Source organism: Capricornis sumatraensis, chromosome 18 (genome assembly GCF_032405125.1).
Source record: "Capricornis sumatraensis isolate serow.1 chromosome 18, serow.2, whole genome shotgun sequence".
Taxonomy (NCBI): Eukaryota; Metazoa; Chordata; class Mammalia; order Artiodactyla; family Bovidae; genus Capricornis; species Capricornis sumatraensis.
Window position 1 is genome coordinate 60,286,945 of NC_091086.1, and position 14,330 is coordinate 60,301,274.

Genomic DNA, 14,330 nt, shown 5'->3' on the forward strand with positions numbered 1-14,330 from the left:
AACCAAGAATTAACATATTTTATTTTGTATACATAATCTTGCAAAAAAAATCCTCCAAAATTGTAATTTATTTCCAGTTTCTCTAATTTGCAATTTAGCACTGCAGTGTTTTCTTTATAAATGAGCTTACTAAAACTATTTCCATATAAATGAGCTTACTAAAACTATTTCCATGTGTGTTATTAATTCATCTGCTTCTGAAATTTTGTCCTGATCCAAAATATCCTCTCTTTCCTTAGTGACTTGAGATGGGTCCTATCCATCCATCTGCCAGACTTGACAAACAGGTCCTTTAAAATGATTATCTCTTTCTTGGGGTACTTAAATATATATGAGTTAATCATAAACATGAAACCATGTGTTCACATAAAAATCTATACCTTAGCAGTAGGTAGGCCAGTGTTAAGATAAATGACATCTAACTTGCCAGGGGATCTGCTAAAAATGGAAAGAGAGATGCCTGTTGTATTGGATGCACAGCTTGATAATAATATCTGATGGGATAGAGGTGGCTAAAATTATTTCCACAAGTTGCATTGAAAGTCTTTCTGACTATCAGTGAACCTTAGTCATGACAAAGTCTACCAGACGCAGTGGGTTAAGTCTAAAAAATCACATTGATTTTCAACAAGTAGTAAACCTAACAAGGGTGTTGCTTTCCATGAGCCAAATATCTAGATTCTGACGGTCCCTGCTCCTCTGTGCCAAGGGGACCATATCCATGCACCTAATTCTTCATAGGCAGCAATTGTGTACCATTTTGAGGAGAGGTCATTTAAATTTGGATGAAACTTATTGAATTACTCCAAAATAGATTCTTACTTACTAATGTTAAGGAGAAAGGAGTCAAGGAAAGAAAAGTACAATGAATCTGTGGGTCCAACTAAAAGTCATGCAAGTCCCCAAACAAGATGGATATTAGATACACTGGCAATTCATTTCTAGCTTTAATTCTCTGAGAAGGAAATGTCTCCCACTTGGTGCGTCATAAACTGCAGATCAAGTAGCCTTTCTTTAAAATTCTTGTTTTGTCACTCAGTCATGTCTGATTCTTTGCAACCCCATGGGCTGCAGCATGCCAGGCTTCCCTGTCCTTCACTGTCTCCTGGAGTATGCTCAAACTCATGTCCATTGAGTCGATGATGACAAACTACCATCTTATTCTCTGTCATCCCCTTCTTCTCCTACCTTCTATCTTTCCCAGCATCAGGGTCTTTTCCGATGAGCTGGCACTTTTCACCAAGTGGCCAACATATTAGAGCTTCAACATCAGTCCTTCCTTTGGTTTCTCTTCTTTATAATATATAAATCTAAAATATATAATATTTTGCTGTATATAAATGTATATGTATTATATATTTGGTTCACATTTAAGAATTTGAGTTTTTAACATTTTTAATATTTTATTTTGTCTTATAAACACTTGTAAAATAATGTTATGACAATGTCTTATCTATCTCCCTGAGAAGTATTATTTGTTCTAGGTTGTTATTATTTTGTTTGGGAGTTCAGTCAGTTCAGTTCAGTCACTCAGTCACGTCCAACTCTTTGTGATCCCATGGACTGCAGCATGTCAGGCTTCCCTGTCCGTCACCAACTCCTTGAGTTTACTCAAACTCCTGGAGTTTACTCGTGTTGGTCATGTCATCCAGCCACCTGATCCTCTCTTGTCCCCCTCTCCTCCTGACTTAAATCTTTCCCAGCATCAGCGTCTTTTCAAATGAGTCAATTCTTCGCATCAGGTGGCCAAACTATTGGAGCTTCAGCATCAGTCATTTCAATGAATATTCAGGACTGATTTCCTTTAGGATGGATTGGTTGGATCTCTTTGCAGTCCAAGGGACTCTCAAGAGTCTTTTCCAACACCACAGTTCAAAAGCATCCATTCCCTGGCACTCAGCTTTCTTTATGGTCCAACTCTCACCATACATGACTACTAGTAGTCATCCGTACAGGACTACTAGAAAAACCATAGCTTTGAGTATTTTGACCTTTGTCAGCAAAGTAAAGTCTCTGCTTTTTAATATGCTGTGTAGTTTTGTCATAGCTTTTCTTCCAAGAATCAAGTGTCTTTTTAAATGGTTGTTTTCCTCCTATACAATCTCCAACCCTGGGTAGGTCAATTTTTCAAGGCAACTCAGAAGAGATAAGGGAAATAATCATCAGTAGGACTGACTTTCTGTTTATAAAATCCCACTAAATGTGCTCTATAGCTTCTCCTTGGGCCTCAGGGTAAATGAAAATATCTGATGTCCACTCTAGGGAATGGTCATTCTCTGATCCTGCCAGGAAAGAAGACTGCAAGATTGAAGCAGACTGCTGCAAAATCAGTTGCAGAAATAGGGGTGGAAAAATAGCCATAGTTTTTTTCTCATAGATGTTAATATAGGTAGTTCTGCAGGCTCAAAATATAAGGTTGATCTCTGCATTGCCTGCACTAACATCACCATGGAGACTTTCAGCGTGATTCATCCTATAACTAAGCACATTTTGGATTACAGAACCTGTTATGTCCCTCATGTTTAACACTTTCAAATGTTTCCACCATTACCTATAAAGGTACTTCTTCTTGGAAATACTACCCACTGACTCACACACTCTTGTTTCTAAGTCTGCATCCTTATTATTTTCATAATACTTGATGTTCATGTTTAGTTGCTAAGTCATGTCCTACTCTTTGCAACCCCATGGACTGTAGCCCATGAGGATCCTGTGTCCATGGGTTTTTTCAGACAAGAATACTGGAGTAGGTTGCTGTTCATAATGCCTACAATGTCATATATCACTAAGTGTCCAGCGCTATAAATGTGTTTACTATTTTGTATCCTATAATAAACCATACATTCTCTTGGACAAAACACCAAGATTGATCTAGTTCTTCATTATTGTATGTGAAGTCAAATTCATGGCTCCTGATAAATATATTAATAGAAGATACATAAATATTATCTGGATGATTTTTTTAAATAGGAAAAAATAACTAGAAAGATACAGAGAAACTATTAATGCTGATTCAAAGCTAGAAAGATAAATGGTATAAACAAGCAGAATACTACAATTGAAAAAACAAAGTGGATAAAACTATCATAATAAAGGAAATGTAAACCAAAATAAAGATATGAAATGGTATTACAAGCAAAAAAAAAGTAAATAATTACAATTAAAACTATAAAAATGAACTTTAGAAGTCTGTATAAAACCTTTTGCTAAAATTTCAAGATAATGTTAATTGAAAGCTTGAACATTTGTCAGATTTTAAAATAAGATATCAAGTTTAAGACCAGCAAGGTAAAAATAAGATGATGATAGATAAAAATCAATGGTATAAGATAGATTAAGTATAAAGCAAACAAACAAAACAGTACTTTTTCAATTTAGCAGATTGGTAGAAAACATTTCCCCATTGGTTCAGGAGCAAAGAATCCACCTGCAGTGCAAAAGATGCAAGTTCCCTCGTTGGGTTGGGGAGATGCCCTGGAGGTGGAAATGGCAACACGCTACAGTATGCTTACTGGGACAATCCCATGGACAGAGGAGGCTGGTGGGTTCCAGTCCATGGGGTCACAAAGAGTTGGACACAACTGAGAGACTGAACATCCACACAGCAAATATTTTAAAAAGTTAATGACTTAAGTGGAACAGGAGATAGAAAAAAGTTGCTTGAAGAGATTCCCCAAAAAGCAATATTAGCTTGACTGGGGGAAATATTCTTTTGTCCCTAATTATCATCATATTTATGGCTGTGAAAAATCACTGTTGTTTCAGATTTGAGTTTCCATGATTTCTACTGTAGATATTACTGCTAAGACAAACTTCATAGTTTATGAGTGGATAGATCGACCTAAACGTATCCATGTTTGTTTGTTTCAAAAATGGAAAAGGAAATATTTGTTTGAAAAGTGATGGGACTCATAATATTGGAAATCTTATTTTTTCCCCACAGCCACTGAACTATGAGAAAAAGAAGTCATATACCCTCAACATAGAAGGAGCCAATACACACCTTGATTTTCGCTTTTCTCACTTGGGTCCTTTTAAAGATGCTACCATGCTGAAGATCATTGTTGGGGATGTAGATGAACCACCACTATTTTCCATGCCTTCCTATGTCATGGAAGTCTATGAAAATGCCAAGATCGGGACAGTTGTTGGCACAGTTTTGGCCCAAGATCCTGACAGTGCTAATAGCTTAGTAAGGTATGGTATACTTTCTCCTTTTAGACATATGAAGATTTTATTGTCTCTGATAATAATTTTAAATGGATAAATAATATTTAAAATGTTTATTGTCCATGTTATTTTCCATTAATGCAATTCAATGATAGTATCATCTATTTCATTAACTGAGTAAATAACAGATGGGTTTCTGTCAAATTTAGCAGACATGTAGCTATCTTTATGAATATATTGGTGACCACACAGATGATTTTTTTTTTTCATTTGATCATAGATGGGGGCATTATTGACTGGAAAAATTTATAGAGAAATATTTCAGTGCAGATTAGAAACTCTTTGGTACCTTAGTAATAGGGAATATAAATACAGTGAAAAAAAGGTGAGCATTTGGGAATAGCATTCATCTCTGAGTCCTTGTTCTGTCATAATGTGGTAAACCTTTGGGAAATTATCTACTCTTATTTCTAAAAGAAGAACACTAATATATATCTCTCAGAGTTATTATGATTATTTATCAAGCAATGTGCTCTAAGTTCCAAGACAAGTGGCCTGCACCTAATAGCCACTCAATAAATGCTAACTCATCCAAGGCAGGTTCGTTCAGTTCAGTTCAGTTGCTCAGTCATGCTTGACTCTTTGCAACCCCATGGACTGCAGCACACCAGGCTTCCCTGCCCATCACCAGCTCCTGTGACTTAAGGCAAGTTAAAGACTCACCTCTAATGACAGGAAGACCAATGTGAGAATTCTGGTGACTTGATTGACTAGTTGTGTAATCTTATGCAGTCATTTAACCTTGCTAACTCTCAATATCAAGTAAATGGATAAGAAATAATAATATTGCATGAATATGTTGACAGAATTAAATTACATTGACAGAAAGTACTTAACACAGTAAGTGCTCACTAACATTATTGTGGCATGTCATGCACAGAGATAATTAAAGCTTTCGTTGCATAATCAGAAAGATTTGTGTATCTTAATTATGATAAAAATCAAAGAACTATGTAAACTCTTTAGTTACCTTGTATATATACCCTTGGATAATTCTAAGGCCCTAGAAGGTCTGAAATCCTTAACAAATCTGTCTGTTTTTTCCCATCAAGGCTATATTCTCACTCTCTTTAGTTCTCATCCATTTTAACAAAAGCTAGTATGATAAATAGTCTCCTCAGAATCTATGAAATCTATGTAAAGGGTTTCAATTTCCTGTTATATAAGAATGATTCTTTTTAAGTTTAAAAGAAATGACCAGAACACTCACATATGGAGAGAAACAATGTTCAGAGCACAAAGTTATGTATTTAATAATTCTGTTTCATCTGTGAATGTAGAAAAATCACCCTGTTAGTTGATAACCCTTCTGTCACACTGAGAACAGAACTCAACATTGCTAGAAGCAGGATAGGCAAAGTATACAAAACAAAATGAATGAACTCAGTTGTGAATGTTGATCTTTAATTAAGGGTTCCAAGCAGAAGTTGATGTGCTTATTTGTTCAACCACAATAAAACCCACTATGCTTCATCATTCCATAGAAGGCCATATGCATTTCATAGGGGAAATGTGTCTTTAAAACTAACTACTTGAAAAGCTAACATCATAAAGTGTGGAAGTGTTACTCGCTTGGTCGTGCCTGACTCTTTGCGACCCCATGGACTGTAGCCCACCAGGCTCCTCTGTCCTTCAGATTCTCCAGGCAAAGCTACTGGACTGGGTTGCCATTTCCTTCTCCAAGCATTATAAAGGATACTTACAAATCAGTGGCAATTTACCTAAAAGAGCCAACATCTTTTGAGAATAAAAAATTTCATGTTGTGAGTCTGATGTGAAAATATTTGATAAAGACGAGTAAGACTTCCTTTTTAAAACTAAAGCTTGATATCAATGATACATTCTATATTTGTGGTTAAAAGCAGCAGGAGGTATGTGGAATCTAAAGTGATATCTAAAGCACCATATCATATGCAAATATTAGAATATTCCTCATGATAAAGAAATTAAACACACACACACACACACACACACACACACACAGAGCAGCTTGAAGTCCAGTGGAGAGAGAGAATAAAGATGTAATACAAATGCAGGGAACAAGTGTGCCTGATATCTTCTAGAGGGAATGAGTTGAGGAAGACTGAATTGAGGTTCAAAACCCAGGTTAAGGATTAAACAGGCGAAGGATAGGGAAAATAACTGCAGTTTGTTGTGTACACAAGGAGCTTAGGTTACCTGTGAGGGAATGGCAAATAATGAGGTTGTAAAAAGAAGCTCAAGAGAGATTGTACAAAGGCTTTGCACTAAGCTAACATCTTGGAAATTCATCCTGACAGCAATGTCAGTGGGGGAAAAAGAGAAATCAGAAATGCATAAGTGAGTTTAATAAACACAGTGATAGGAAGATGTACATTTCAAAATAAATAATAATGGATTTTCAAAATGTCAAAATGCTGTGAAGGGAGGAATGTATGTTCCCAAAAGATAGGCCAAAGGAGGAAACATTGAGGTCAGTGACAGACTTCCTCTCAGTGTTGCTTCTGTATATCCCAGTAAACAAACAAACAAAAACTGATTCCACATAAGACAGTAGTCATCCAAGGGCAAATCCTCTGCTTTTGTTATTTAGTTACTAGTCATGTCAAATCCAGTTCCTTTGAAACCCCATAGACTAAAGCCCACTGGGCTCCTCTGCCAATGGGATTTCCCAGGCAAGAATACTGGAGTATGTTCCATTTCCTTCTCCAGAGGATCTTCCTGTCCCAGGGATGGAATCTGTGTCTCCTGCATTGGCAGGCGGATTCTTTACCACTGAGCCACCTGGGAAGCCCCAAAGTACCCCCTACCTGGGGACATTTGACAATGTCTGAAGAAGTGCTTGGTTGTCACAACTGAGGGAGGAATGTTATTCTCATTTCAGGCAGAGGTCAGGGGTGGTCCTGAACATTTTACCACTCACAAGTGAGTCCCCACAACAAAGAATTTTCTGGTCCAGAATATCAATAGTGCTGAGGTCGAAAAACCCTCACACAGAATAAACCAAACTGTGTAGTATGCTGGTAAAATTGGGGTGCTAATTATACTCATGGCAAATGTTGAAAAATATTTTGGGGCAATGCATACCCCATATGCATATGTTATGAATGTTTCAACTTATGCATTTTATTTAGCAAAAATTATTTATATATAATTGTTCCATTTATAGTGCTGTTTGCCTCTGTAGTTGCTCTATATTATTGAGGGCATTTATTTAATTGAACACCAGGTATGTTACACACATATGCCCAGTTTTTGCTATGCAAAACTGATGGGTATATGTCTCTAAATGCAGATATTGAGAAGCACAGACCCATTAGAATGTACATTTTTCTTTCAGCTTTGTTTCAGTTAGACAACTAAAATGAATCCTTCCGAAGCTGTCTTAAAATAATCAGACTGCATAGCTGGTGTTTGGGGGCATAATTTACATAATATTTGTTCTTGATTTTAATAAAAATGTGTCATTCACATGGGCCTCTAGGTGCTAACAGGGAATAAAAAACAGAAAACATTAACAAATACAAAAGCAATCCTTATTCTTCTACCTTTCCCAGGGACCAAATGTTTGTACTAATTAAGGAAGTGCACACTGAAAAGATGTACCTTGCCTTGTGCCCTGAAATGCAATTAACTCCAACTCTGTAGCATTGATAATGAAAGGGGGTTTTAGCCTTACAGGCATTTGTGAAAAGCTTCCTTACTTGTCTTTTGTATTTTCAATTTGCTAAACTATTAGTAAGATCCTTCAGATTTTTAAGAGCAGACCATGTCCTGCTTTTGTCTCTTTTAACTCAAAACAAGGATGTGCAATTTGCAGCAATATCACCATCAACTCTCTTAAAAATAAAAATCAGAACTGGGCTATTTACCAAAAGTGAAGAAACCTTTGTTTAAAAAGGCTGTGCTCACTTGCTGGTATTTTGCAAAAGGAATTCAGGAATTTCCTCAGTAGCTGCTGACATATGAGCACTCCTATGATGCACAAGAGAAGCTAGAGAGCTTTCTGGAAATGTGATCCTGCATCATGTCACTATTTATTGCTTGCTATCTGTGGGCCAGAGGAACCAGAGATCAAATTGCCAACATCCGCTGGATCATGGAAAAAGCAAGAGAGTTCCAGAAAAACATCTATTTCTGCTTTATTGACCATGCCAAAGCCTTTGATTGTGTGGATCACAATAAACTGTGGAAAATTCTGAAAGAGATGGGAATACCAGATCACCTGACCTGCCTCTTGAGAAACCTATATGCAGGTCAGGAAGCAACAGTTAGAACTGGACATGGAACAACAGAATGGTTCCAAATAGGAAAAGGAGTACGTCAAGGCTGTATATCGTCACCCTGCTTATTTAACTTATATGCAGAGTACATCATGAGAAACGCTGGGCTGGAAGAAACACAAGCTGGAATCAAGATTGTCGGGAGAAATATCAATAACCTGCGATATGAGGATGACACCACCCTTATGGCAGAAAGTGAAGAGGAACTAAAAAGCCTCTTGATGAAAGTAAAAGAGGAGAGTGAAAAAGTTGGCTTAAAGCTCAACATTCAGAAAATGAAGATCATGGCATCTGGTCCCATCACTTCATGGGAAATAGATGGGGAAACAGTGGAAACAGTGTCAGACGGTATTTTTTTGGGCTCCAAAATCACTGCAGATGGTGATTGCATCCCTGAAATTAAAAGACGCTTACTCCTTGGGAGGAAAGTTATGACCAACCTAGATAGCATATTTAAAAGCACAGACATTACTTTGCCAATAAAGGTCTATCTAGTCAAGGCTGTGGTTTTTCCAGTAGTCATGTATGGATGTGAGAGTTGGACTGTGAAGAAGGCTGAGCACCAAAGAATTGATGCATTTGAAAGAGTCCCTTGGACTGCAAGGAGATCCAACCAGTCTATTCGAAAGGAGATCAGCCCTGGGATTTCTTTGGAAGGAATGATGCTAAAGCTGAAACTCCAGTACTTTGGCCACCTCATGTGAAGAACTGACTCATTGGAAAAGACTCTGATGCTGGGAGGGATTGGGGGCAGGAGGAGAAGGGGACGACAGAGGATGAGATGGCTGGATGGCATCACTGACTCGATGGACGTGAGTCTGAGTGAATTCCAGGAGTTGGTGATGGACAGGGAGGCCTGGTGTTCTGCGATTCATGGGGTCGCAAAGAGTCTGACATGACTGAGTGACTGAACTGAACTGAACTGAACTGATCTGTGGGCCAGGGGGTTGTAATAACATGCCCCAAATTTTTGTAACAAACCTAATGAGGCTGCAGTATTAGTCCCATTCTATAGTCAAGATGCAGATGGGAATTTTGGCCAATTTTACACAGTGATACAGTGGCAGATCCAGAATTTAAATTCAATTTTGCTTCACTAATAAAACCCCTGTTTTTTTTAAAGCCCCAAACTGCTTCTCATGTGTTTCAAATAATAACAGTGTAAACTGCATTAAAGAAGTCAAATGTCATGTAGTTGGAAATGAATGTTTTATGTTCAGATGTGTTTCATACTCTGGAGAAAAGAGATGCTGAAAAGAGTTCCATTTCTAACTCTAGCATCTCATGAAAAAAAAATTTTAATTTTAGAGTTTCTCCATATTGTAAAATCAAAGACATATAATTTTATTTACTGCAATGTAAAGAAAATTACTAAAGTCATCAATCAATGATTCTTATCCAGTGAACAGCTTTAGTGTGAATTTGTATGAGTAAATCTGCCCTTTCCTACTCTGATTTATAATCTGAATTTATCTATATATTTACTTATTGGTAATATTTTAATATTTTCTTTGCATAATAACTTTAAGCCATCAGAAGGAAATATTAAATATCTTGTGTAATTGTTTTAAATGCTTAGCATAACATTATTTAGGAAACAATAGCCAATTTATATGCTAAAATAAGAAATAAAATTGTGATCAGGTTTGGAAATAGCTGCCAAATTAAAAAAAATTTTCTAAAATATCCTTAGGAAAAGAATAGTTGAAGAGCATTAGGAGTGTTTACTTAGTTGATTTTGAGTTTAATTGTACCCTCAGAGAACAAATGCTTCAAGTATGTTCACAGCATTCTTATTATGGTGCTTAATTTCTTACACTTTCCTGAGATTTTCATATAGCTTATGATGAGATGGCAGTTAGAAATACCTCTTAAAATTAACAAAAAAAAAAAAGAGAGAGAGAGATTTCAAAATGATGACAAGGTCATATAGCAAACTTGAAAAAGAAAGCAAACATTTGATTAAAAAATTTGAATATAGGACTCAAACTTCTGAAAAGAAGGCAAGAATACTCAGAAAATATGTTCCAAAATGTACTCATATTAAAGTGAGTTTTTATTCTATAGATCAAATTAGTCAATATTATAATTAAGCCTTTAATAGAAAGTCTTAATATACCCTCATAAAAGCTGTCATAGTTTTCTGATACAAAGAAGATAACTCATTAAGGATATTTCATGCAAACTGAGTGCGGATAGAAAGCATGCTTCCATTAAGACTGCAGGTGTTTGTCTTAGACTCCTGTTTTGTGATTCAACAAATTACGTACAGCCAAGTTGGTACATTTAGAGAGACCAATAACTTTACTATTAAGTGACATGTGACTATGGCATTTGCAAATGTAAAGGGACCTAAAGATGTCCAAGACAAATTTGTTCTTTTAGAGATGAAAGATTGTAGACTAATATGGCTGAAAATTCAGCGCCCAGTCACACAACTGACAACTCATAGAGACTGGATAAAATGTGATCTCTTCTACCATGCTTCAATAAAGACACAGAAGATCTCTGAACATTTTTAAATGTGGGGCTCAGATTTACCAAAGAGTTGCACTTCCTGATGTTCAAGCTGGTTTTAGAAAAGGCAGAGGAACCAGAGATCAAATTACCAACAACCGCTGGATCATGGAAAAAGCAAGAGAGTTCCAGAAAAACATTTATTTCTGCTTTATTGACTATGCCAAAGCCTTTGACTGTGTGGATTACAATAAACTGTGGAAAATTCTGAGAGAGATGGGAATACCAGACCACCTGACCTGCCTCTTGAGAAATCTGTATGCAGGTCAGGAAGCAACAGTTAGAACTGGACATGGAACAACAGACTGGTTTCAAATAGGAAAAGGAGTTTGTCAAGGCTGTATATTGTCACCCTGCTTATTTAACTTCTATGCAGAGTCCATCATGAGAAATGCTGGACTGGAAGAAGCGCAAGCTGGAATCATGATTGCCAGGAGAAATATCAATAACCTCAGATAGGCAGATGACACCACCCTCATGGAAGAAAGTGAAGAGGAACTAAAAAGCCTCTTGATGAAAGTGAAAGAGGAGAATGAAAAAGTTGGCTTAAAGCTCAACATTCAGAAAATGAAGATCATGGCATCCGGTCCTATCACTTCATGGGAAATAGATGGGAAAATAGTGGAAACAGTGTCAGACTTTATTTTTTTGGACTCCAAAATCAGTGCAAATGGTGACTGCATCCCTGAAATTAAAAGACGCTTACTCCTTGGAAGGAAAGTTATGACCAACCTAGATAACATATTCAAAAGCAGAGCATTACTTTCCTGACTAAAGTCCATCTAGTCAAGGCTATGGTTTTTCCAGTAGTCATGTATGGATGTGAGAGTTGGACTGTGAAGAAGGCTGAGCGCCGAAGAATTGATGCTTTTGAACTGTGGTGTTGGAGAAGACTCTTGAGAGTTCCTTGGACTGCAAAGAGATCCAACCAGTCCATTCTGAATGAGATCAGCCCTGGGATTTCTTTGGAAGGAATGATGCTAAAGCTGAAACTCCAGTACTTTGGCCACCTCATGCAAAGAGTTGACTCATTGGAAAAGACTTTGATGCTGGGAGGGATTGTGGGCAGGAGGAGAAGTGGACGACAGAGGATGAGATGGCTGGATGGCATCACTGACTGGATGGACGTGAATCTGAGTGAACTCCGAGAGTTGGTGATGGACAGGGAGGCCTGGTGTGCTGCGATTCATGGGGTCACAAAGAATTGGACTGACTGAGTGACTGAAGTGAACTTAGCATGTGGTGTTAACCACTCTTGATCAGGGTTCTGACACCAAAAGGAGAATCTGAGTTCTGGTTGGGCATGTACAATTAATTTAGTTCTGGAATGAATATCTAAATCCTTGCTTAGTGATGTCTATTAGTCTACTGACTGGAGACTAAAACATTGAAATAGCTTTCATGTGAATTTTACAACGAAAGAAGACAATGCTTAAAATGGTGCCAGAGCATTTCCAGAACTCAAGATTACTGGAATTTTTAAAATCTTAGTTACTTAAAGGCATAACTAACAGATGGAAACTTATTTTTTGTGCAGAGATTTCACTTCTTTAGGTGCCGTTGTTGTGTTGGATCAAGGTTTCAGTACAGGAAGTTAAAAAGCTTTCTAGAATATCTATGTGCTGTATGTGCTGCCCATTTTATTAAGCACAGTACATTATCAAGTGACAAATGATCCCTATGTTCTATTTTTTTCTTTTGGAAAGATTATTTTCTGGATGCATGACTTGTGGAATAAATTGCATCCTCAAAGTGAGCCAACGGAATCTTAATTTTTTTTTTTTTAATGAATCTGAGCTATACTGCAGATGTGTGACTTTTTGTTAAATTAAAGATGAGGCCAAGCTGCTGTAATATCCTACAGGGTGTATATTGATTATACTTTATCCTGCCTATTGATCATGGTCAGTAAAACTCATGAAAACAGCTGTTTGGGAGGCAAGATCTCAAGAATATTAGCTTCACCACTCACATTCTATATGTACAAGTATCAGAAGTATGACAGTGGAAAGGCATCTTCTATTATTTTATCCAACTAATGTTTCTTCAAATATATCACTGTAAAAATAGATTTCCATTATACAAGTTTTAAATTAATTTTTATGGTGAAATAGATAGACTGTAATAAAAATAATAAGTGCCTCTGAGGACTGCAATTTTGTTACTGAAGTAAAAAATAACTTTTCTAATGTACTTTAACATGATTAATAATTATTTTGAATGGTTGGAGAAGGCAATGGCAACCCACTCCAGTGTTCTTGCCTGTAGAATCACAGGGACAATCCCTGGTGGGCTGCCGTCTGTGGGGTCGCACAGAGTCGGACACGACTGAGTGTCTTCACTACACTTCACTTTCATGCCTATAGGTAGCTTCTGTTGAAGAAAATTCTTTGAGATTGACTGCGTCCTATGGCCAAAACTTGTTTGCGATTTGTTTGCCCAGAAATTCTAACAATAAAATTTTATCATATTTCAGTGCAATGCACTTTCTTTCCACTTTGCTCATCACATTAAAATGTATTTACTAGAAATATGAAGGTGCATATATTGAATGGCAGAAACAGAGAGTAGCTGTAGGAATAAAAATGATAATCTAGGTTTATAAACACATAGAAGTTTGCAAGTGTTAAATCAACCCATTTCTCAGCCAACTTGAAATTAGACATGGATTGAATATGGAATTGAACAGTTAAAGTACTATAAGCAACTACTGGACAAATCTGAGATAGCACAAACTTAATTGCAGTTCCTCTGGTCTATAGCCAGGGGATCACCAATCCCTCAGAGGCAACATCTAGTTGATCATTGATCATATAACTTCCTAAGTAGCACTTAGCATAAAGATCATTCTGATACCTAGTTCATGAAGGATACAGTGAACTTATAGTGGTGGTTGAGTTATAATGTGATTTGGAGAAGGAAATGGCAACCCACTCCAGTATGCTTGCCTGGAGAATCCCATGGACAGAGGAGCCTGGGAGACTATAGTCTATGGCATCGCAAGAGTTGGACATGACTGAGTGACTAAGCACACACATACAATCATCATATCAAGCTTCCCAGATGGCGCTAATGGTAAAGAACTCTCCTGCCAGCACAGGAGACATAAGAAACACAGGTTCAATCCCTGGGTCGGGAAGATCCTCTGCAAGAGGGAATTGCAGCCCACTCAATTATTCTTGACTGGAGAATCCCCTCGGCAGAGAAGCCTGGAGGGCTACAGTCCATAGGGTTGCAAAAAGTCGACAGGACTGAAGTGACTTAGCATGCACACATGCAATCATATCAGAGTAGCCCTTGAAACTGCCTGAACATTTCCTC

At 37.3% G+C, this 14,330-nt stretch overlaps 1 protein-coding gene across 4 annotated transcripts in view; it reads left to right on the forward strand.

The window, feature by feature from the left end:
• The window catches only part of CDH18 (cadherin 18), a 411,562-nt gene that overhangs the window by 303,708 nt on the left and 93,524 nt on the right, over nt 1-14,330 (forward strand). For all 4 annotated transcript variants that reach the window (XM_068990438.1, XM_068990439.1, XM_068990440.1 and 1 more), the window contains one exon: nt 3,944-4,197. In XM_068990438.1, the coding sequence (XP_068846539.1) occupies nt 3,944-4,197 (254 nt within the window). The remainder of the gene's footprint in view (nt 1-3,943; nt 4,198-14,330) is intronic.